Below are 25,905 nucleotides of genomic sequence, written 5' to 3'. Positions count from 1 at the left end.
CAAAAATGGTCATTAAGGACTCAGTATCCAGGAAGCCAATATATGATGCACTACCTACTTTAGACTAATTCCCTGTGTGAACGTTTTGTTCTCATTAGATGCTATAAAATTTATTTTCCTCTGAAAGTAGAGGTAATTATATAACAAGAGAAACATTTCATATACTTGGACAACATCCATGTTTGAAATTAATGCAAAGTAATTAGCAAGCTCTAAAGCTCCCTCCTAACTCACTATATACTAACTCTGCCTCACAGGAGGCTTGAAGTCTGCATTTAAAAACTCAACAGCATAAATCAAAGCAACATAAACAAGCCATTCAGATGCTAAAGATAGCACAGGAAGCTGAGTGATTACCTGGTAATGCTCCAAACATTACTACTGGCCTATGCTCTAATGCCAGTCCACTTGTCCGATACAAAGTATTGGTGGCAGCCTTGGCTCCTAAAATAAGCCAAATTACCGGGCGAACCACTGAGGAGTCATTCAAAGTGAGATTGTTACTCAGGTCCCACTGAAGGTTGTTCCACAGTCTCCTGTGTAGCATCACCTGTATTGGGAAGGTAAACATCACAGCAGGAATCAGCCATCAGCTTTTACTTATATTATCTGCTACCATGAAATTACGCTCACCCAGAAAAAGAAACAAAAATTTGTATGTTACCTCAACTTGTCCATTCCCTTGACTTGATACACCATGAGCTCTTTCTGCAAGCAGCATCAGCCTTGTGGTATCATCTTCAATGTAGGCAGTCTGGACCATTGGGTAATAGTTCTGTAAACACACAGCAAACCATGCAGAGATAATATTATGAGGAATTAACCAGGAAACGCAGAACAAAGACACAACTGACTTTGGATTACACCTTTGTGCCTACCCGAGCCACTGTGTTATTCACATATGCCTTGAATGGTCTTTTCTGCATCTGATATCCATTGTTGTCAGTGTAGAGAAGTTGTCTGGTGTTCAAATTTGTGCTTGTTCTTAGAATTGCTTCACGATTTAATTCCAGAGGCCCAACACTGTATTCTTGCTCTATCCTATGGCAAAGCATCTTCCCATCGTAGCCTTCTGGTACTGAATACAGCCTGGTGTACACTGCATATATATAGTCCTGAGAAGTAACATTGCTATAAAAATGAGAGGAAGGATGCAGAGTTTAGAAAGTGGAGCACTTGATTGATTATGACAAAACTTGCAAGGCACTCCTCGTGTCATCCTATGCAGACTTTCTTGCCCATTTTCTATTTATTTCATGTACAATTATTTTTAATTTCAATTTAACTTTCAAATATACAGATACTCAACCAGAGTAAGTGATATCCTGTAAGTTTCTTTCACACTACAAGTGTCAGGAGGCTTCTTCATTTGATTACAAAGACTCTGTTTTTCTCAAAATTAACAAAAAATTAAGAAGTTATTATGACTCCCTAAGCAACATATTTACATTGTACAGAATACATGCATTTTTTTCAATCTGGGTGATATCAGCTTTGATGCAAGAATTCCACACTACTTTCAAAAGGTCCTCCTCAACTACAATCCTTGAGCAATGCCACGTAAAGCAAAAGACTTGAACCAAACAACCAGATGTAAAAGAGGGTATAGGGTTTCTAGACTGATATAATTTTAACACAGAAAAGTAGTTAATTCATCAGGGGTCAGAGTGACCTTATAAAGGATTTATTTCTCCTTTCTCTAATTTGCTTTCAAGATAGGCATTCACAGCTACTAAAATGTATCATTATATCCAATTTCCATCCATGTAAGATATTAGCTGCAATATTCATTGAGTTGTACAGAACCAGTTTCTGAATAGAAGTTGCCTTAAAAAATGTACCACAGAGGATCACCCTAAACAATCTCCACATCCCTCCCTCCCTCCTGCAGCAATGTGTTTCAGAAGTGGGCCCATGTGAACCTCATGAAGTTCAACAAGACCAAGTACAAGGTCCTGCACCTGTGTCAGGGCAATCCCAAGCACAAACGCAGGCTGGGCAGAGAAAGGCTGGAGAGCAGCCCTGAGGAGAAGGAACTGGGGGTGCTGGTTAATAAGAAACTCAACATGAGCTGGTAAAACACGTGCTCACAGCCCAGAAACCCAAACATGTCCTGGGCTGCCTCTGAAGCAGCACAGCCAGCAGGTCAAGGAGGGCATTCTGCCCCTCTGCTTCCCCTCCATGTGACCCCCACCCACAGTACTGCAGCCAGCTCTGGAGCCCACAACAGGGGAAGCACCAGGAGCTGCTGGAAGGAGTCCAGAGGAGGCCACAAAGATGCTCAGAGGGACCTTAGGGCAGCCGTCCAGTACCTGAAGGGGACCTACCAGAGAACTGGAGAGGTACTTTTGACAAGGTCATGCAATGATAGGATAAGGGGAAATGGCTTTAGACCAAAAAGGAGTAGGTTTAGATAAGATGTTAGAAAGAAATGGCTTACTCTGAGAGTAACAACACACTGTTGCAGAGAAACTGTAGATGATCCATCCTGGAGGTGCTAAAGGCTCTAGCTCTGGCTAAAGGTTGGATGGAGCTTTGAGCAACCTGGTCTAGTGAAAGGTGTCCCTGCAGAGGGTTTTGAACTGGATCTTTACAGTCCTTCTAACACCAAAAATTCTATGATTCTATGATTTACAGGAGGTGCTTCCATAGCAGTACATTCAGCAAATGTATAATAGTTCTTTTTTCTAAATCCTAAACAGTACAAACACACAGAGCTTAGGAACAACTGTACAGAAGTAACCTCATACATATCTGAGCAGTGAAGTGAAGCTGGTGCTGTACCTGTAGAAATACTGGCGTATCTCTGTCATCAAGCTTCCAGACATCACTTCCAACCCCACTGCTTTTGATACTGGAACAGCTGAAGCATTTGGAGCAAATAAATAGTTATCTGAAATGGGTCCTTTCTTTGTGTCTCCATTTACGTGGTACTCAAGGAACTCCTGGGTGAACTGGACAGTCTGGTTAGTCTCCCTGAGAATCCACAGAAAAGTAAAAATTATGTAAGTTACAAACACATTTTGTACATGATAAATGCAAAGCTGAACAGCAACAGTAATGGAGGGTGGGAATGCAAGGTGGAAATAGGAGGCTGGAAATGTAAGGACAAAAGACTGTTTCTTCACAGTGGATTGATTTTGTGAGACTGAGTAAATAAGGACAGCAAAGAATTAAAGTGCTTGCCATTAAGATACATGTCAGTTTGCAAGCAAACAGAGATTCTATGTAATTTTCTATTTTTGTAGAAGAGAATCATCTTAAGGTTAAACATCTTAAGATGTTTATATTAAACATCTTAATTACCTCATTGTTATGATGCCAGAGTTGCTAAAGGATGAAAACTACCCATTTCACAAGAATGAGGTACACTGCACTGCACTAATGAATAAAATAATTAGGTTCATTTAACTTTGTAGCTAGGTAAAATCAGCATGATCCAAGTTTCCATGTTTAACACTGGTAGCAATAAAATCAACAGGGTAGCAACATTTACAGTCACTCACTACCTACTGTATCTCCTCCTCTCTCCACTGAAGCTTACAGTTCAGCTATTCATGACTTATTATCACAATTTTTAGAAAGTCATATAAAGGCTCTCAGCTATCTGCTCTGCCTTTGGCAACTTGCTGTGAAAATGGGAAAAATCACTTCATCTACCATATAAATTTATACTGCCAAATATTTTATCTCATATTGATACAGCTACCCACAATTTGTAATAACTGAGGAGAATATCCAAATGTTTTCTACTACTTCTCTTATGAGGCACTTTTAGTGCAGATGCAGGATCTAGAAGTTCTAGCTGTTGCAGCTGAACATAAAAGGCTACCCAATTGAAGACCCTAAGTTTTTTCAACCTTTCCTCCCATTCTGACCTGTGAGGCCTCATTCTTTCCCATTATCCTCTTATATATTATATCTCTTGCTGCCTGTAAGAGGATGCCACAGGATGAAGAAAACTGTGAACTGAATTTAGATTTTTGTTCTGCACTGTATTTCTCATAGAATTTGGAGACAGTTACGATCTGGAGGCACTCTGAGAAAATACTTGTTCCAGGGCTCTTAGATAAGGTCCAGCTATACTTTTAAAGCTGGTTTCAATGATACTGAACAACAAGTTCTTGCTCTAGGAGGCAGAATTATGAACTAAACTGCAAAGGTGAAAGAGATCTAGCCAACACCATGCAGTGAAAAAAGGGGTCAAATATTCCATCAGTTACAATAGGGGACAATCTGAATCCTGAGCAGGCAAAATGCAGCAAAACTGCACTGAAGCTGAAGAAATTGTGCCAATTCACATCAGCTGAGAAAGACGATCTGAAAACCTCAAATCTCACCTGAATCTTGATAATTCTTCCATTTTATCTACCTGATTAAATGGAAACTCCTTAGTTAGAAGTTTCCTTTCAAACAGTTTTGTAGCTTTCTACCACAGAAAGAGTGATATGGACTTGCAAAACAGTACTTAGTATAAGTAAGCCCTTAGTTCATCACTTAAGGATCATTGTGTAGCCACAGTATATGTGCTTATTTAATAATTTTTAATAAAAATGCACATTCATAACCCTCTTTTTTTCTGAAGTACTCTAAAACTCTGCTGATATGCTAGTTATTACTGTGGTATGTCATCTCAGACCAACTGCAAAGTTAAACAGGGCAACAACACAGAACTAGTATGGAATCATGCCTGTGCTGGTGTGGAAGTGTCCTGTAAAAAGGAGGACATGTGGGGATAAAAAATAATTTTAAAGACTGCAAAGAATATTTTGTTGAGTCTTGGAATTAAGACACATCACACAGTCCTTGGATTTATTTTTATGAAGTATTTCACAAAATCTGAAACATTATTGAAACAAGCAGGCAATCTTACCTGTCTGTGATGCTGTGCATCAGGTTTGTGTTTTGGTCAAACACGATCTGGTAGCAGTTGTTAACCACAGGAAACAACCGTGGACTTTGCTGATCTGCACGAGTCAAGTCTCTCCGCTTGTACTTGACTGAGCTCCCAATAAATGCAGACTGTTTACCATCCAAGGGTTTAATACTGTATTTTCTGTAGCTCAGACCACTTATTTCAACTAGGATATACAGATCATAGGTAGACTGGGATTCCACGGAGCTTTGAACCTGTACATTAGTATACACAAAAATGCTTCATTACAGAAAATTAATTGGCAAGGCAATTACCTTCATGTGCTGTAAGCCCTAAATTATAAAAATTAGCTTCTACTTTAATAATAACTTTCTAAATATGCCATTTTTATAATTCTAAATTATAATGTAGATCCATGCTGTTTTTAATTGGGAGCCTGGTGAACTTGGATTAAGCTGAGCCTTACTAGTGAAGGAAAGTCACTATGCAAATTAAAAGGGTTATTTTAATGTGAACATGGAATCACAATTTAAGATTACACTGCAAAATGTCTATAAGAGCAGATGTAATAATAATAATAAATTAAATTGATCAGTCAAATTACAGAAAAGAGAGTGAAACACTAGAGACATGACCAGTGCGAAAAAAGAAAACTCATGACAAGAGGAGGAAGCACCAACATGGACCCTCACTTTAGGGAAGGCACATGAAAAGGAGATAGAAGCATTTGACATCCTTTGAACAGTAAACAGAATACCAGTGTTATGTAATACTGAAATGTGTTAAACATCAGTTTTAAATCATCTTTCAATTACACATATCCTGCCCATTAATGTTATATACTTTAGTACTACTTTTGATTTGGAGAAAGAAAATAGGGCTAGATAAATACTGAACAGATTCTATGGACAAAGAAGCTAGTTATAACTAACAAGCAATTCAAGCAAGCTGTTTGTATCTTCACACTGTGGACTGACATATGTCCAGTTACACCACAGACAACCTAACAACAGTGGTATCAGCAGAGTGTACTCCCGTTCTCTCCCTTCATGATACTCGTGCATGTGGTGCAGGAGGCAGCAGAGCACTTGCCAAAGTTTCAGTTCCTCTCAGCTGTGTATTTACACAATTGTCCTGAGCTAAGGTTTTATTTCTCACAAAAGGAAAGAGTGTGTAATACAAATGCACTTTTGAACTGCACATACTGGAATTAAAAGACCCCAAACCATCCTGCCATAACTGCTGAAGAGATTTTACTTAGCCTCAAGTGACTATCCATATGCATATAAGAATAACTTCTAGCAACCAAGAATACAGATCAACTTGGTACAGAGAGTTCTGCCCCTTTAAAATAAGGGCAACATACCTTTAGGACTTCCTAAATCCTGAATAAATGCCTTGAAAAAATATCAATCTTGTCTTTGTATCTTACAAGACAGAAGTAATTCAGACAGAATGACTTGTGGGAGGTAAGTGACTGACAGGCAAGCATGACCATGTGCCAACCCAAAGAGACTGATGGTTTCCAGAGGAAGGCAGTAAGGTCCTGTGCCATCACATGTACAGGTACAGGACAAGGGATAGCTGCTGTGCATCACCACCTGACTACAATGTGCCTTCATGCATGGTCACAGTCATAAGCCACAGGTCACAGAAACTGTGCAGCTGGCAGAATTGGCAGAGCTATGTGGCATCTCAGGGTCAGAGGGGAGCATCTGGAATTGCATCAGGCCTCTTCAGGCCTTATGTGCAGAAAGCATTTCTGGAGGTTTGATGATGATGCATTCTGTACAGCAGAGAAAGGCTAGTGCTAGCTTTCACTTGAGGGCGCTTTCTTCACTCCCAGGGAACAGCTGACTGTGTTTTGGAGCTTAGCTATGACAGAATGAGCCATCAAATGGTAGCTGACTGACACCAGTTTCTAAGACCTACATTTCTTAATTCTTTGCTTCTCCCTCCCCAAGGCAATCTGCCAATTTTACTAAAAGGGCTGTCAATTGTAAGGCAGTGCTTCTACATAAAAAGATTTATTTGAAACAGTGTTTTTTAGAGAAAGAAAAATAAGGTAAGAAGCACCAGGTCACACACAGCACACATGCAAAGGACAAACCAAACACACTATAAGAGCACCAAGTCCTTTTGGACAGTAAAAAAAGTCTCTTTGTTGAGACAACAGGCAAGTAAAAAAACCCTTGAAGGACAAGTAGGAAAATCCCACTTGGACAGGAGGTAGAATCCAGCCAATGAAAATTGACAAGTCAGAGAAAAGCAACAGAAAGAAATAAAGTTGAAGTACCTGTGCTGGCACAGAATATCCCAGTTCATCATATACACTCATTGCATCACTGCTGACAGAAACCGTGACAAAGGTAGTGATGTTCCATGCCAGTGGGTTATAGACAACAACATACTGGTCAACATCTGTAGCACCTTTGTGCAGGCAAACAAACAAAACTGGCAGTCACTACGTTATGTATTTTTAAAATGTGGTATTAAAAAGCCTTTAAGAAATCTGTCTAGGTGCAACTATCTTACAAAGTTTTAACAAAAAACCCTACAGTAAAATTTCATGACTGAAAAAAGGAAAACATTTAATAGTCCTTCATAAAAACCTCTTTGCTTCATTCTTCTATGCTCGGCCTAATCAAAAAAGATCACGTATACAGAAAATGACACCTGAGTTGAATGTAAATGCATTTAGTGAAGATAAGCTGCTTGCAACTCATTGTCATGCAGTATTAACTTTATCAGAGTTATACAGAAGATCAAATGAGAAGCCTAATTTAAAAACAGCCCTGTAAAAATCCAAATCGGTCTGTTACACAGCCCACAGCACTGCTTACGTCTGAAAGTTTAAAAAGTTTCCAAAGTAAAGATAAAAGGGAGTGTATGGTCTTTAGAATAGACTTCTTAAAAATCCTTTTGCATTTTTTACACAAGCTGGCAGTACATTATAGTAAAAACATTACTTGACTCTGTTCTCCTTATCATGTAATGCTCTGTTGCAGACTAAAGTTAGTGACTACTCTGATCAGCACCTCTTCTTCCCCTTGTTTTACATTTGAGGTCTGAATCTGAGAGCCAGGTCTAATATATGCAGGTAGAGTTCTGTGTAACATCAGCTGAGAAATCCTGTGTCTCATAAGGCAAACAGGATTTTCTAGCCATGGTTCACAGAACATAGATGTACATAATATGTTAAATGTTTTGGAAGAAAACATGATAGCTTTCATAAGGTAGCTTACAAATTATTAAAGCTGTGCAAGAAGTACCTGGTTTTCCTGAGCCTTTAGTGTAAACAGAAGAATAGACCTCCCCATTCTTCTTTGCATTGTTGATATCAAAGATTATGGAAGCCATTAGCTTCTTTACGTTGAACATTCCATACATCAAGTTATTCATGTACATGTCCTTCACCTTGGGAGACTCCGTGCCTGTTACACCATCATGGTGCTGGACCTTATATTTAAAAGTAATTTGAAAGGAACAACAGGATGAAAACTTCAGGTTTACATTTGCATTAACATAATCATCAATTACACTCCTGACACACAACTTAAAACAATAAGGGATGACAGCTATATTCAGATTCCCATTTAGCCTACTCTGAATTCCTAAATACTGAATAAAGTGGTCAAAGACAAGATGAATACAGGTTTCCCTCTATACATATTTCTCTTTTAATATACTGAAGTTACATCCTTAGAGGAAAAAACCAAACAAGTTATCAAAACCAAGAATGCAGCAAATATACTGTAAGAAGACAGGTTTTTCATTTCCTACTTGGATCTGGTTGGCACAAAATAATTATTTTGTAAATAATAGTGCAAAAGCACTGAGGACTGCAAATCGTTAATGATACAAGACTAATCACTTAGCTGCTGAACTTTGAAAAAACAAATCTGTCTTTCCTCTTCTAACTTGAAGAAGTAGAGATTATCAGTAGTTTTCAATTAGCTCCATTTTTGTTTGGTTTTTATTTACTTTCAAGAACAATTCTGTAAATAACAAAACTAACACAAAGAAAAGGAATTTCATAGTAAAGTTTGAAACCACATACCCTTTCACTGGTTGAAGAAAACATTTGCCAGTAACCATGTCTTGAAAGCATGGTTAAGGGGCTGAACTCATGTTTCAGGACTTCAAGCAATTCAGAAACAATTTAAGAAATTGCTTTATTTTTACTTATGACTTGCAAAAGGAGGAAAGTTATTTCCAAAAATATAGAAGCAAATTTGAGACACTCCAGCTGAAATGCTCATGCAAACTTTTCATTTGGAAAATAAACATTTTCATTCAAAGCAGAAAATAAATCAATCTTTACCTCTGAAACTGCCCATCTAAGACTCTGAAGTTGCTCTAAGGCTTTACATTTGCAAATAGAACCTTCTGGGTGTTTCTGGACATACTGTGTAAAAAAGGATTCTCCAGCGTAAAGCAGTGAACTTGCTCTCCTTGCAATTCCTTTTAACGTGCTCCGAGAAGTATAAAACCCAGTCCATGCTTGGAATGGCTCTGTTTAGAGTGGAACAGATCCAAAACACATCAAAATACCACTTCATTTATTCTACTACTATGACTACCACTACTACTACTACTACTGTTCAGATTCTTACATGAATCCTACTGGGGATTTACACAGCAGTCATCAAATAGAAAGGTCATAAAGCCTACAAGGAAACTCAGCCAGGAACATGCATTTTGAAAAACTATCATCTCTCCTACAGGCCTAGTAACATGCAAGTTTGATACAAAGCCAGTACAAACCAAGTTAGCCTGTGTTCATTATGAAATTTCCTTCTTGTGGATCTGCACAAAAGAATTTTCCAAGTTTCACTGAAGTATATATTATTATTAGTTGTCAATAAAATAGATTATAATCTTTGGTAATTGCTTGATACACGCAGTCTACATTTCAACCTTTTGGGGTTGAAGGGATTTAGCTTAAATTTAATGTCTTCAAAATGGAGTAGAAACACTGAAATGATGACTCCAAACTACTGCAGCACTTCAAACTACATCAAAAGATGCCCTCAAGTGGTTACTGGAAAGTATTTCAATATTCTGTTTGTGTTAATGTTTCAGTATACCACAGAGTGAACTAGGAAAACAATTGTTTGTTTTTAAAACCTTTAAATCTTTCCTTAGGGTGGGAGTGTGTGTTTGTTTCTCTTAAAATACACTAGCGATAAATAGGTTTTCCAGAAAGAAGTTGCAGGAAGTGTTTTCCAAAGAGCATACATGCAACTGTAATAATCTGCTATCAGCCCAAGAGCAAAGGCAACAATTAGAAAACAGGATCTTTTGCTTAAAAAACTTCAGGACAAATTATTTTTGGCCTGAAAAGTGCTAGAATTTTCAAAAGAATTAATTCCATTTTAGTTTTCAATGTTACAGACAAAAGAACCACACATACGTAACAGCACAGTACAATGAATGCAGAGTAGAAGGAAATACTTATCTGGGACTTAAAACTTTTGAGTTTCCAGATGTCATAAGTGACACTCAGCCCAACAAGTGACTCACAAAAAAAGGGCATAGCAAGAATAAGAGAGGATTAATCATCAAGAAGCAAAACAGCATGTGGGAGAAATTGCACTCAAATCTATACTGCGATTGCAAGGCACAGAAAGTCATTTGGGGAAAAAAACTACATCTCTGTGTGGGCACCCACCTGGAACACTGAAGGTGCTGCTATTATGCAAACTAATAGCAATTGAATCCTGCAGGTAAATTATGCCAAAAGATAAAGGAAAGAGCCCAGATATAAAAGGATATTAGCAGTTAGAACTAGCAATGCTTTTATCTGCAAGTTGTTAGAAATGACACGATCCCTAGAGGGAGGTGAGGGAGTCAGGGATCAGTCCATGCCATGATTCACAGGAAGCAATGGTTATTTTTATTCATTGAAAAGTTAACAGACACATTACAGAACAGTCTGAAATGTACGTACACAGCCAAAAAATGTGATGAAGCAGTGGTAGTTACAGTTATACAGAAAGGTGCTTTAATGAAATCAATGCTATTTTAAAAATAAACCAAGCAATAAAATAAATTAATGAATTTAGAAATTGAGAAGCTGTCTGTGTCTTCTCTCTGCATACCTTGGTATGAGGTCTAAAAGGGTAAATTTATTGGGGAAAAGAATTAAAGGGATGTTGGGTATGGTATGACGTATTTTGTCTTTTTCTAGTACTTTCCAGCTCTGATTAAATAGCTAAATTAGTGCAGCAGGTAAGATGCAAGCAAGCAACAAGGAGCTGCAAAGAATTTTTATAACACTGTATTACAAAGTTTCAGAAACACTGACAGTATTTTTCCTTGTTTAGACTTCAGTTGTAAGAAAATTATTCCCCACCCCAGAATTTCAAACTGTTTTCTTTAATGAAAAGGCAAGATTTTCTCTTAGAGGAGACTATGGGTTCATCTACATTAGTATTTTGTCTGGATCAGGTCATTTTTATCTAGTGTGCCTTGCTTTATATAAAAGATTGGATTTGGAGCTCACAAACTGGATTCCTGATGAAAGCAACAAGCATTAATGGACATTCAAATCTATATGACCAGATTATATATTTCCTGCAATTACCTGGAGCATGGACACCAAATCCTCAACATCGATAGGTTCACCTTGGGAACCCCCATCCCACTGTAGTAACACAGAACTACCCCAAGAGCTTTCAGATTGCCTTGGTCACCTGTAGCTTCTCCAGACATTCATACATCACTCCACGTCATATTTTCCACCTCTGGTTTGAGCTATGCATAATCCAGTTATTTTATACAGTAAAAATGAGACATTGCTCTATTTGGTCATACATCCCTCTTTTTTACACAACTAAGCTGGAATCAACTTGTCTGCTGATGGCACCTCATTGAGAGAACAAATCTTATAAAAAGACATTTTTTTTCTTTATTTCTCATTTTCCCTTATTACAATTTTACCTATGTACATTTGAGGCAGACATTAAGCAGCTGTGAACTTGATTACCTGTTGAATAAGGAAGAAAGTCTTGAGAGTCCCGAGTTTCCCATGTAAGATTCCTGCTATAAACTGCTTGGAAGTAATCACTGACAGTGGCATACTGGACAGTCACTCCAAACTCAGCAGAATGCTTGTTAATATATTCCACCAACAGGTCCATGTTAGAGTACTGAACAGATGCATTAAAGAACTGTTTGTCACAGCCCTGAAATCCCAAGCATAGAACAGCCAAATTACTTTAGGTCACATAATTAAGGAGGATAATTTTTAACACTAGTCTATGTACAGGGGTATTTCTTTTGATTTTGACTGCCCATATAACTGGTATTAGTTACAAAACTATCAAGACTGACTGAGCAGGGCTACTCACACAGATTGTTTGTAATCATAAAAAAATCATGAAAAAGCATAGAGTTCTAGAACTATATATTCCCTCTACTTCTTCCCATAGCATTGTCTATCAAAAGCACAGAAAACCAGAAGTTTTCTTACATTACTGCAAAACTGTGTGTTTGGATCTAGATGTTAGGGATTTATTTGTACTATTTGAAACTTCTCCCCATTGCAGCACAATTTTCACTATAGCACAACTACAGTGTTATATTCTACTTCTCTCTACAAAAATAATAAATTCACTATAACCAACAGTGTCATAAACACAGGAGAAAAACACATCAGTGACTCAAAGCTGCATCAGTCAGAAAATACTGTGGTGAAATACCCCATAAAGAACACACATAATCCTTTAATATCGTAATCATGAGACCTACAGCATCCACCAAAATTAGAAACCAGACTGTACACTCAGTTTAGGCAAAGTTATTCTTTCCTAAGGACTTGAAAACAGCAAGAGCACATCAGTGCTATACGTATGTGTAGGACGTAATTTACACAGCATACTGCTGAAGAAAGTGTTTGGATGACCAAGCTGGGATATGCTTTCTTATGGTTCTAGCTAAAATACAAAGACTGTATGAGAAAATGATTGCACATCTGAAATCCACCTAATCATGTCAACCTAAGTGTCATACACTTTCCTATAAGGCTGTAATTTCTGTTAACACACAGTTATTTTGGGCTAAACAGTTAAAAAAGATCATTTAAATAGACAAAGCAAGGGGTGAAAAAAGGAAGCAATACTGCAATATATAGTTATGCAAGAAGTTATCTTTACAGTTTTGTCACTTTTTTTTTCTATATTGAGTAGGGTGGAAGACTTGATAGACAACTGCCAGGCTATACAAGGAAATTTTAAATATCATTACTAGTCAGTCATTTGGACTGCAATTATTAGAAAAACACTTCATGTCACATGGTTTGTACCAGCATTTCTGCAGTACCTACTGCAGCTAGTACCATCCACTTACACTCTGGAGTGTGCTTGTCTCTTCTAAAACAAACACTGACCAGGCACTTACCCATGGCCACAGCACTTCCTCTGTCTGGAACCAGGCTGCTCTCTCCTTAATGTTTGCCACCATGGTTTGTGCATACAGGTGGAGGTTAGCATCTGTAACAGGGAGACTCATGTCTGGATAAACACCATCCTTTGGTGGATCTGGGAAAGTTGCAAATCCATTCCAAAAAAATCCTGACCTAACCAGAAAGAAGTAAGCAGAAAGAAGTAAGCTGTAAACAGGATTTACTCAGCTGGGAAAAACATATCAAAAGGTGCTGGTGTAAAATGCATATACCCAGGGAATAAGAGGCAAAAAAAAATTCCATTTATATTCATTGCTAGTATTTAGGTTTAAGTATTTATTTAGGGTTGGAGGTAGGAAGAAGAGTCTCCAGTTTTCTTTGAACACTGTGCAACTTTTCAAGTCAAAGAATCCATAGGACAAACGAGCAAGCTTTGTAACAATGAGGATGTTCCCCCTATTAGACTTGGTTTTCAGAGTATTTTACTGGATAAGCCAGTAAGCAAAATAAAGTTTTCAAAAGTTCTGAAATTTCTTCACAAAATAAATGGCAATTTTTTTGTTGCTTTAGTTTATACACGGACAAAATACACAATCCCAGCTCAAGATAATGCTGAAAATCTCCCATAGAAAATCAATTAGCAATAACCAAGTCCCTACTGAGCTTCCTGGAGCTTTTAAATCTTTATTTCCAGGCAGAGAAAAAAGACCCCAGTCCTGCTTTGGACATTTTATGCTTACAGTAATTAAACTGTTTCACAGTTTTATTCTATTTTTTTTTAAAATAAGGACTGACAGTGTAAATCAGTCCCTGTATTATAAGAAGATGAAAGCCACACCTATGTTTTCAAGCCACTGGGTGTAAGAAAACAAGTGTCAATATTTAGAGGTATTTTAAATGCCTGTCAATACAAAGTGTCACTTTTGAGGATTCAATTGTTAGGTACTGAATAAACTTAATTTATTATGGTGGAAAGCTGGGGATGCTTAATCCTTACTCCAATCTACAGAGTCCAGACATCTCCTTGACCTACCAGGCCAGGAGAAAGCAGTAGGATACTTTTGAAAGAAAACAGTCAAAGAAAATGCTTAAACCCCAATAATATAAACTCTCAGAAGTGAACAGTATTTCTGCATATTTGGGAAATCTTTGGACCTGTTTGAAAAAGGTAAGTGTGATGGAGTACAGTAGCTGTACTGATCCATAACATGGGTGAAGATCTGCTGTCTTTCAGATAAGGAAGGAGAGCCCCGCCATACAAACTGAAGCTTCTGGAAAACAAAAGAAGGTAAGAGACCATTACACTTGATGACATTCACAGAAATACATCATTAACAACTTAAACTTTAGAGTTCCCATCTTCCCTTCCACCTCTTTTAATACTTTTAAGTGCTTTTTCTGAGGATTCAATGCCAATGGAACCCAGGCAAGGTCACACACTATATACAGGAGGTTACATCAGTGCCTCTTTCCATTAGAACTGATGCAGAAGGAGACAAGGCAGCACACTGCCAGCATACTAAAATCCAGAGATAAGCCTGGCTTATCACAGCTATTATACCTCAGTTGTTTCAATGGAAGCTGAACACCTATAAGCTAGAAAAGGTCCAGATGTAGTCTGACTGCACTGTAGTCAGCGGGAATCAATAATTGATGTTAATGTTTAAGTTCTACTGGAGAAGAATTTTACTGTTTTGGAAACCTTCAGACTGTTAAGGGCCAGGAAAAAAAATCATCTAGTTTTTGACAATCAAAGATTGTCAAAAACTCGTAAAAGATTTTAACAGAAAAGAAGTACTGCAAATCATTGCAAACACAAGGTGGTAGGTCCAGGCTTCACTAAATTCAACACAAATTCTGTTGTCTTCTTCAGAGACACTTGACTTTTACCCAAGATTCACAAAAGCTGACTAGTGCCCAGAACATAGTGGTGAAAGCCCCTTATTTTCAAATAATAAGTGAGTAAAACTGGTAACAGATCAGGGCTCACCACAGTGATATGAAAAGCATTTACTGTGTATGGGACACTGTGCAAGAGAAAGCAGAACATGAAAGAAAACCTGAATTCAGCAAAACCATGACTAGCTGCCACTTTAACTGGCCTAGCATCATTAATTTCACAGGCACAAATAAATGTTCTGAGCCTGACAACACTGTGCCCAAAGGTTACACTTTAAACTTGCTCACATAATACCCAACAGATACAAGATTTTCTTAGGGAAAGCTGGAACTCCTAGATGTCTCTGCTTCAAACACTCCTTATTCAGTCAATTTAGACTTGCACATTTGCCTTAATTTTGTGTCTTCTTCAGGCTAGACTACATTTTATCACTGACCAGAAGTCATGAAGACACTAATTGACCATATAACCCAGATTTAATATGTTTCACCATTACCACATGCAATCAACGTATCCTATTTAAACAAAAACTACCTACATTTTCTTGCACAGATGACAGAGATTTGTATCTTAATGTCAAGGTTTAGATTACTGTAGGTAGATGCCAGCAATGGTTTCATACCTAAGGGTATTTTTACCTTGTTTTTCTGCATGTCAGCCTTCAGATCATAGTCAATACGAGAAATAAGATGAGCATTGAAACCAGCCAGAGCAAAAAGAGTTGGTGTTGTAGCTGAAGCTCCAAAAGGATCAACATGCCAAGAAAACTGAGGCCTGAAGCCAAAAGTTTCATACAAAAATCCATGACCTTCTGCAAAGCAAAATTTGTTTAGGTGAGCAACATTTCTAAAAGTTAATTTTATAAGTTTAATAGGCATATTGTGTTATAGGTATGCACTTGAAGGATAGCTTCTTGTTGCTGTTTCCCAAAGCATTTAAAGTTTTGGGAAATCAATCATTCACAGCAAAAAGCTTAATACTGACAATGTTTATATTGTTATGCCAAGTATAACTTATTAACATTATAAAATACTAATAACAAAAAGGAATTATGATTAGAGACAGGTCTTGGGAAAGGTACATAGATACAGATCAGATTAAGGCTGTTGTAAAACAACAACCTGGGGTTTAGTTTAAGTTTGATCAAATCATAAACCCCATTCTCAGAAAATTTCAGTCTAATTTTAATGACAAAGGGACAGGGGAAGCAAGCCATCCTCTAAACAAAACTAGCATGAATATGATTATCAGTCATCTGAAAAGAAAAAAGCCAAAGGTTAATAGTGAACTTGATACAGGATGTTATTTACAACTAATGTTACTAATGTATTTACTAATGCTACTAATATAAAAATATGTTTTGAAAAAAGAAACCCCTAAACTAGGAAAGCCCAGACAACAGCATGAACACAGAAAAATCATTTGAATCAAAGTAAAACAACCAGGAAAGTAGTAGATTTTATTTGGAACTTAGGTATATTGCACTTGGATACACATAATAATAATAAAAAAAAGACAGAAAAAGAAAATTGCAAATCATTAAGCCATAGTTACAGAATTATGCTCAGAACTATTTGAAAATACACTCCCTGGCTTGGAATAACTTAATTTCAAATTTTAATATAATATCATAACATATTCAATTCTAATAATATTGCTCATAATCAATAATAACAACAATAATAATCATCAATATCAATCATATCAATTTTAATATCATATATTTGAGTAAGTGAGGCTGCAAGGGCTCTTTTCACTTGTCTTTCCCATGTTAATGTCTTCCCTAGCTAGAATATTCACAATGTGTTTAAGTATTCTGATGGAGGCATATTTGAAGCAGAGTTTTCTAAACTTCTCCAAAACACTGGAATTCTGGACAGACAAGAGAATACATGAAATCTCTACCCCAAATATCTGCACTGGCTTTCTCTTCTCAACTTGAACTCCACATAATCCATTTTCTTTGTATATTCTCAAACTGAGCAGAATGCTTTCAGGAAAAACAAATGAGAATTTTAAAATACATTAATGTTTTTGTTCCTGATGAATAAACTATCAAACTTGAATTTTCTTTTTTTTGAATAAAGATTATGTTTACACAGAATGAAATGTTAAATTAGAAATAATGTTTTTTTCAGCTAACTCCAATGAATAGAAAAGCTGGGTTTGTGTTTAACAAAAGGACCCTTCAATCATTTTAGTTTCTATTTGGAGAAGTCCTAGGTTCAATGTTCTAAGCCCATAAAGCAACCTTGAAACACAGGAGTTGGATGAGAGGAAAATAAAGTTCAGGTCCTCTCCTCCTCTTGGCTGGATTGTAGTGAGGTACAGAAGCAGCTGCTAATCCTGTGCTCCTGATAAACACTGACAAGCACAGAACAAAGCCAGTGGTGCTGTGCAGTCAGATGCAGAAAATAATAGAAGTGTTTTCTGTCTCTTAACTGTCCCATGTAGGAAGCTGCCCAGAGCGTAGCCCTGGAACAGGCAGAGTTTCCATCAGCCATGGCAGCTGGTGCTAACACATCCCCTCCCTGCAGCACCCTCCTGGCATTAAACAGACATCTCCAGCACAGTGGTGCCATCAGTTATCCTGTTTCTGCTTGCTCTAACCAATGCAAACAAACCTATGTACCAAAAGACTCTTTAAAAAAAACATCAGATGGACAGGTGTAACATGCAAATGTTAGATGCAGAAGTTAGAAGATTAAAATGCTGAATAGCACATCTCTTGGAAATATGCACCTCTTTCCAACAGAAGATGATAATGATAACAAATGGGAGTTTCTTCATCAAGGAAGTCTTTCAACTAATTTTAGTTGACCTCAGTGACATTCCCTTGCCCCCAGTCTGCAGAAGACCTTACCTAAACAATACAACTTCCCCACACTCTGAATTGCTACCATGTGCTGCCACTGAAGATGAATAGATCACATGGACACAGGTCAAGGTGTGGTGAAAGGAAAAGAGAGTTTATTTTTCCTCCCAGGATTTTTAGGTTTCTGACCACGGCCAGGAATTGAATGGTCAGGATAACACTTTGTCACTGCACTGGCCATGAGAGATGTCCATCACAAGACATGTAACAGAAAGAATGTACACATATCTATGTTTACAGTTACTGTCCTGGGAAAGTCTTAGAAAACTATGTCAGCAAGCTCAGAAGCTGAGCTTTCAGGGCGACAACCAGGTGTTTTCTTGAAGAGTGTTTCATATCCTCAATTGCACCATAACTGTCTTCCCAGGAACTTAAGCTCTCAGACACGCACACACAAAATGCCTCTGCTCCAAACAAGTTTATACCTGACAAACCAGCTTTTGGTAACCTTTGTGCCTGCTGCAGAACTGTCATGTCAAAACAAATGTGTTTTTTTTAAGAAATGATTTTTATACGAATAACACACCAGCAGTGAAAAATAAGAAATGCTTTAATTAGTTCTTAAGAAGTCAGAAAATAATAGCAATTTTGGAGTGGAAAAATGAAAACCAAATAAAACCTCCAAGGTCATAACAATGAAAAATAAAAGTTAAATGCCAATATGCATACCCGTCAACTGTAAAATTTGATCATCAATTAGTGTCACAGCTTCATCATGCATCACTTGCCCTCCAATGACAAATTCCAGTCGTCCCTCCTGAAGCAACTGATGGACCTATGATATTGAAATTAAGACACAGAACATAAGCATCATTTCAGTCTTATTCAAAAAGGCTGCAAATTCATTTGATACTGCAGCACATTACCCAGCCACAACATTCGTCAAGAAGGCATCTAGGACAAAAAGTGAGATAAAAATGAGATACTAGGCTGTCTAAACTGAGGCTATCTAAAGAATAACAGGGGGAAAAGTATTTCAGTGTGCTGCACAGTGCATTGATATATCCAGCTTACACTGAAACCAGGTAACAGGTGTTGGGAAGGTAGAATTAGAAAGGAATTATAAATATGACTCTTTAGCCAGAAAGTCTAAGGAAGAAATAAAAATGAAAACATGGTTTGAATAATTCAAAGAAACTGGTCTGGTATGCCAGAACACATTCTTTCCCCCAATAAAACTTAGCTGAGACCCCTCTCCCCAGCCTTATAAGGGAAAGTCCAAAGTACCTGAGATAACTAAAAATATGCAAAAGCAGTGATTTCTATAGGTCGCACACAAATGTTACTGTATTAGTATACTTAGAAAGATTGGTTAGTGAAAGAATAGAATATTCAAATGTATAGATTATATAAGTAATTGTAAAAGAGAGCTCGCTCTCTTGTTTCTCTTACTACGCTCTTGTTTCTCTTGCTGCTCTTTCTGCTCTTCTTTATCCTCCTTTTCCGGCTCTCTCACTTCTGTTCTGTTACTCTTTCTTAGCCATCTTAAGTCTTAAACTCATGAATTCATATTTTACCCCCTTATGTATTGTTCCCTCTGAGCCTGCTTTGAGCTTCATCTGCTGACTCCTAGCAGGGCTCTCTCTCCCATGCCCTGAAATAAACTACTAACATCTAACTCGATTATAGAGGTCTCTGCCGTGTCCCGGACTGTCCACACCCCGAAGCATCTCTTACAAACAGGAACAAAGGATGCACTGCGAGGTAGACATTGACCTTTTGGTGTTTCTCAGTAGTGCTGCTACTGTGCCTCTTTATACTGCCTGAACACCAGGCACTGCACTGGCAGGAGCCTGTAATCCTGCCTCAAGGCAGCTAGAGATGGAGGATTAAAACAGAAGATACTGATGCTTCTCCCAAAATCTTCCTGCTGCTGCATCCAGCTTGGCTTAGGGAAGGCACTTGGTGTCTGGATGAGGGAGCAATATGCAATGCCTTGCAAGTATGAGTGGAGCCCTAGGCAAGCACTAATATTCAGGCTCCCAGGGTTTTACTGGAAACTAGATCTCTGAGACCCAGGAGAGAGAGAGACTGTACCATCACACTGTGGCCACAAACATCTCTCCTCTACTCCATACGCATCTGTCTTGCCTTTGGGGCACAGACAAGTTGCTCAACTTGTGACTGACAGAACCCTTTATTAAGTAATAGTTATTCCACAGGTTTGCCTGCCTGAATAACCCACTGCTAACCTTAATTTCTGGTCTTTTTCTTAGTTTAAAAAATGTCAGTGTATTACAATCTGCTCAACTTTTGGATGATAGCTTTTTTTTGAGGGGAAGTGTTTCTTTTTTTCTTTCTTGGTGGGGTGGAGTTTAGTTTCAGCTCCTAGAAACAACAGGTATGCTGACAAGTACAGCCTGCAGCAAATGCTGGATGTAGTGGGGGGTGGTGTTTGGAGGGAGGAAAGAATAGTCTATGTCTCTTTCTAAAAGTGTTAGGAGTCTTCTGGTTTTATTTTAGTTACTTTAGAAATTCAGAGATATCTCAAACTTCCAATAAGTAAAGTTTATGCAAATATGTATTTTAATCCTCAACTTTTTTTTCCTTTTTTTAATCTGTCATGTAGGATGCCATTTTTAGAGCTATTATGTTTATTTTCCCAGGAACCTTCAGTGTCTACTCAGATACGATGCCAGATTGTCAATTTTGATTATAATCATTTCTCTCCTCCACAATGTTGTGAAAATGCTTCAGGGCTCAGCATTCCTAAATTAGTTCCAGCTGACTGTGGTGACTGATTAGCATGCTGGGAGACCAGATAACTGATATCTGGTGTCAGCACAGAACTGGCCCTGACCTACATGAAAAGATTCTGTGATTATTATTCCCCATTTGGATGGATATCCAAAATATATGTCTGATCCAAACTTGGGGCCACAGAAATGTTTTTTTAATGTAAGTTTTGTGGTACCACTGAGAGGCTGGAAACACAAGAAAAATAATTCAATTAATTAAAATAATATCAAATCTTTCTCCTCCCAAAAAAGAAAACAGTATCTGTAAAGACAAGTACTTTTTCTGATCAGAAGGGGGCAAAAAGAAGGAGGAACGGAGGAGACAGATGCAGTAGTACTACAAGCAGCAGGATGCTATGGTGTTAGAACATATCTGTAATCCTTGGACCATACCACCATAAACTCACACCTACAAACCACACAGAAATGGGTTTTTTTCCCTTAGTTAAAGCATCCAGACATCAACCCACGGTAAGGAGGTAGGAATGGTTCACACAAGAAAATTTTGTGTTAATAAAATGTACTACAAGGTTCCCATCTGGCTGAATACTGCAGCAGTACACTTCACTCTCACATACTCTCTTGTCTGAATTGTAAAACCAGCTTCTGTACCCAGGTTGTACCTTTTAGTAGTTTTTAATGCTATAGTTTCAACACAAAGCAGACACTCCAAAACAAATTAGAATTAAATCCTGTATTCCAAGTAAACCACTAAATGAAAAAAAAATAAAGGGAAAATTAAAACCAGAATGCCTATACCACAGAAAATCATTAATGCTAGAGTTCAAGTGGAAAAAGCAGGGCAGTAACCAGAGTGACCTAATTTCAGGGACCAGTATTTGCAACTTGCTGATGTTAAAAACATATAATTTATCTGCAAGTTAGAGTTCCAAAGTTAGACATGCAGGTTTAAGAGGAATTTAGTTTTAACCATTTTAATTTTAAGAGAAGAAATTATAAAGTAACCAGAGAACTGACTATACAATGTGTAAAAGCAACAATTATAAATAATTAGGCTAGGAAACTAAAGCCTGAATCATAGGTATTAAATTTTGCACTACCAAGGTCAAATGTGATACACATTCTTCCTCTGGATTTCACATAATAGCAGGAATAGATATTAGAAACACCTGCCTTGACTTTACCTTTGGGTTATAGCAGCAGAACATTCCTGAAATAAGATCAACTGATCTTTGAAAGTTGGAGGACGTTCCTGTCTCTCTACAAAGCAGTTCCTATGCTATTTTCTTCCCCACCTCCAGTACAGTTTTCTAATTTAACAAATCTACAAGAAAACTGTCCTACAACAGGTGAGTACAGGCAGAGTCCCCACAAAAACTGCAAACTGCCTAAACCCAGCAAAATCCCTCATGCAAAGGTCAGCCTTGCACAGGCTGTTATTTGAATATGGAACGTAACAGAAGAGTCAGAATTCAGTGAAGGACTATGTTAAAAAACCCAAAAAACAGACAAAAGGATGCTTCGCACATCTGGATTTTAAACTAAAATGTAAAGAACTGTTGTTCTGACCCTGGTAACAAAACAGACTATGGAGTTCTGAGTAAGTACCCATGGGAAGCTACACCCTTTGGTTTTAGGATCCAAAATAAACAACCAGCTGCTAGCCTATCAGACCAGTCTTTGATTCAGCATGTTTGTTTCGTGTCAGAGGAAAGAAGAAGTGACAAATAAAACTTCACAATGACGTTACTAAAAAAAAAAAAGCACTGCCATTGAATGTACAGTCACTGCTTTGCTGTGCTATCTTTGTTTACAAATAAATGGCAGGTTTTTGAGCAGTACTTAACTGGAAAGAACAAAAAGCTCCTTCTTGTGAGCAGTGTTAGGTGTCAGATGTTTTAACAGATACTGGTGTGGCCCGTTTCAGGTTCACCCACATCCTAAAGTAGCATGGCCCCAGATAAGTAAGCTGCCAATGAAACAAGAACTGTAAAGTGTAAAAAATCTTCAGTGCAAAGGTTGCTACCTCCTACTGCTCTAATCTATAGCTGGGGCTTAACCTCTTGCAACTGCCTTTAGAGTTAAGGTCCTTTAAGTACTAGGTTCAGAGGCAGCTTACACTAGACTTGGGTAAAAAGCAAATGGTGAAGTACTTTGCACCTATTTGTCTCCCGAAAAGAGCATGAATTCTTTGTTAGTAGGAGGCATGGCTCTAGTGCAATTTACCTGCTGCTTCTGTGTATCTGTGGCTACCATATCCCACCAGAGTCGAAAGAATTCCTGCTCCACTGCAATAAATTTGCGCTGTTTTCCTTTCATTAACTCTTCTATAACAGTAGTGTAGACATTTGCTGCGTAAGCATGCATACTTTCCTGAAAGAAAAAAAAAAAGGAAATAAGCTCTGTTTTAACTAAATTAAAAGGGCTGATTTAAACATTCACTGGGTTTGAAAAGAGAGAGATGAAAAAACTCATATTTGTTGCCCTCAGAAAGATCAAGTTCTGACTACATACAGCCTTTGGCCCTTCTGCTTCAGAAAACATCCTCCTGACTGGGGATCTGACTAGATCAAGGTGCAGCTTCTCCCAAGACCAGCACCAATACAGGCTTGCTTTTGGACACACTGGGAACAGCTTGTCTGGTTCCTCATTGCTCACCTTAAATCACTGACACCATGAATTACAACATTTTGCACCAACATAGTTAAAGACCCCGCATGCACACTTCATTCTCCCATTCCAGCTCTTCTTTTGATGGCCTGAATTCTCAGAATTGCTTCTTCAGAGCGAGTATGACTGTGCTGTTCATTACCAGTACAATGCAGTGATGTATATACTGTAAATTATACTATTATGAAAAAAACCCCTCTATTTTGTTTGATGTTGTAGGATAGAGTAAAACCAAGCTGGTAAAGGAACCTTAGAATGAGTTCAACTGCTGTCACAGAAACATCAGTGGAAGTGTGAGATTTTGTGCATCTGCCCTATCTTGCTCCTAAAAACACCTCTATTCCAGAATGAGCCCTACGGACTTTTATTGCAATGCAAATTTGATGGCTGTACCCATCAAATAATCTATCACAGTGTTATATCCTATGATACAGTATCAAATTAACAATACTGTGTTAATTTTGAAGTTGTGCACACAGAGAGATACTTTTTGTACACTTCCCTTGACCAGAACAACTTTTGTTGACCAGATCCAGTCTTCCAACTTTTACTTAATTTAAAAGTGATAGAGAATGTCTAAAGACAACAGCCAACATCCTAGGATTTCCTGAGATGTCTGTCTTTCCATGTAACAAAGTTATCTGCATGTTATTGGACAGTTATTTTACACTAACCATAACACTTACCTACTTAAACTACTGGTACTTAAGAACACACACCACAAAATGTACATCTTAAAGTGGTTGACGTCTAGATCTCTCCCCACTGAAAAACTAATGGACATGATATGTAAAACATGAATGCAGTTTCAATTTAGATAAGTTTCCTGCATGAAAACTACCATTTGAAATAAGGAGATGAGGTAATCCAAATCAGAAATTAACTTTTCTTAACTCCACATCAGAAATTGAGCCATCTTTGTAAAAATGCTCATGCCACCAGAAAAAGGAAAACATTTGAGTGTAGGCGGTATGGCTTAAAATACTGTTGGGTTTATCTAAATAATTTCTTCCTCATTTATTTTCCCATTGGTTCATACGGGTTTTTTGTAATCAAGATTATTAGATACTTAAAACAATGTGAAATTTTAATTGAGGTTTGAAGTTTAAGTTTTGTGTTCCTTATGCAATTTCTGAGTTTGAAGTATTGAAGCAGAAATTAATATTTCTGAAAAAGGGAAGACAAAATACATGCACAGCAGAGATAGTGGGTGAACCACTAGCTCTTTTTTATTAGTTAGGCCTAATGCCATTTCACTCCAGTGCGTGAAGTATCCACAGCATTTTCCGCACATAAATGAAAATAATTCATGCTAATGAAGAAGAATTCAGGATTTAGGATTTTGACTAATAAATGTAAAAGGTATCAGGCCCCACCTGACTTATTTTGCTCTGCAACTTATGTATTTAGCAAAAATTACTTTGCTAATGTACTTCAGAGGCACTAGGCTCCAGCCTCACCATAGCTACTAAGGACCTGGGATCCTGCTCTCCTAAGAAATGTCAGAAGGTTCTCCTGGAGTCTTGGCTTTGTAACAAGAGTAAAGACCATGAAAATCTGCCACATAATCAAAGCCCCATCAAACAGAATCAAGACTTTCCATAAAAATAAATAAATAAATAAATAAGCAAGCAAATAAATAAATAATAAAATAAATAATTAAATTCATTAGGAGCATCCTGCTGAACACAAGCACACAGAAACCCACAGTTCAAGGGCACGGCTCCCAGGCTAACCATGCCTCCTCCAAAGGAGGATCCCCAAACACAGGAGATGGAGGGCACACCAGGAGCTGCACAGGCCAAGGATTTGCGCGTTTCTCTGCAGGATGTTCGCCCGGGAGCCGGCAGCGCCCCGGGAGCCGGCAGCGCCCCGGCCCCGTTACGCGGCTCCGGGCTGCCCTGCCTGCGGCTCCGGGCTGCCCTGCCTGCGGCTCAGCCCCTGCCGCAGTGAGCCCACCCCACCCGTGCAGCCCCCGCCGACCTGCACCGTGTACACCCAGCCGACGTCCATGTGGCTGTGGGCGACCACGAAGGCCCGCAGGTCGCCGCCGGCCCGCGGGAGGAGGGCGAGCAGTGGCAGGAGCAGGAGCAGGGAGCGCGGGGGAGCCATGGCGGCTGAGGCGATCCCGCCGCACTTCCGCGTCCCGCGGCACCGCCTCCCCGACGGAACGAAATAAATAAATACAATGAGCGGCAGCAGGCTCCTCTCGAACGGGAGGGCTCTGAGGCCCCGGGGGTGACTCCGCCTTAGCCCCGAGCGGCGCTGAGGGTGCGGGAGATCGCCACAGCGGGGCTGAGGGACGGAGAGCGCCGGCCCGGAGTGGCTCTCGCTGGAATTCCGGAGCTGGATTTTGATAACGCTGGGCTGGCCAGGGAGAGGCTGAGTTCTGCGTCTTGGACACCTATAAATATTTTTTTATTTTTAGGAAATTTCTTTGAATTGAGCGCGAGTACTTTATTTCATGGTATACTAGTT

General features: G+C 38.5%; 1 protein-coding gene across 1 annotated transcript in view; it reads right to left on the bottom strand.

Annotated features, from left to right (window-relative positions):
* MAN2B2 (mannosidase alpha class 2B member 2) overlaps positions 1–25,570 on the bottom strand; it is a 28,566-nt gene extending 2,996 nt beyond the window's left edge. The window contains exons 1-15 of the mRNA XM_015625350.3: positions 25,411–25,570; positions 22,984–23,130; positions 18,728–18,833; positions 15,822–15,994; positions 14,439–14,554; positions 13,280–13,457; positions 11,868–12,066; positions 9,201–9,391; positions 8,149–8,335; positions 7,173–7,306; positions 4,874–5,130; positions 2,785–2,976; positions 879–1,131; positions 665–775; positions 358–550 (exon numbers count right to left, since the gene is read on the bottom strand). Coding sequence (XP_015480836.1) covers positions 358–550; positions 665–775; positions 879–1,131; positions 2,785–2,976; positions 4,874–5,130; positions 7,173–7,306; positions 8,149–8,335; positions 9,201–9,391; positions 11,868–12,066; positions 13,280–13,457; positions 14,439–14,554; positions 15,822–15,994; positions 18,728–18,833; positions 22,984–23,130; positions 25,411–25,539 — 2,566 coding nt within the window. The 5' untranslated portion in view covers positions 25,540–25,570. The remainder of the gene's footprint in view (positions 1–357; positions 551–664; positions 776–878; positions 1,132–2,784; positions 2,977–4,873; positions 5,131–7,172; positions 7,307–8,148; positions 8,336–9,200; positions 9,392–11,867; positions 12,067–13,279; positions 13,458–14,438; positions 14,555–15,821; positions 15,995–18,727; positions 18,834–22,983; positions 23,131–25,410) is intronic.
* Between the last annotated feature and the right edge of the window lie 335 nt (positions 25,571–25,905).

The sequence above is a fragment of the Parus major genome, chromosome 4, assembly GCF_001522545.3.
Source record: "Parus major isolate Abel chromosome 4, Parus_major1.1, whole genome shotgun sequence".
Taxonomy (NCBI): Eukaryota; Metazoa; Chordata; class Aves; order Passeriformes; family Paridae; genus Parus; species Parus major.
This window is presented reverse-complemented; position numbering and strand designations above follow the sequence as displayed.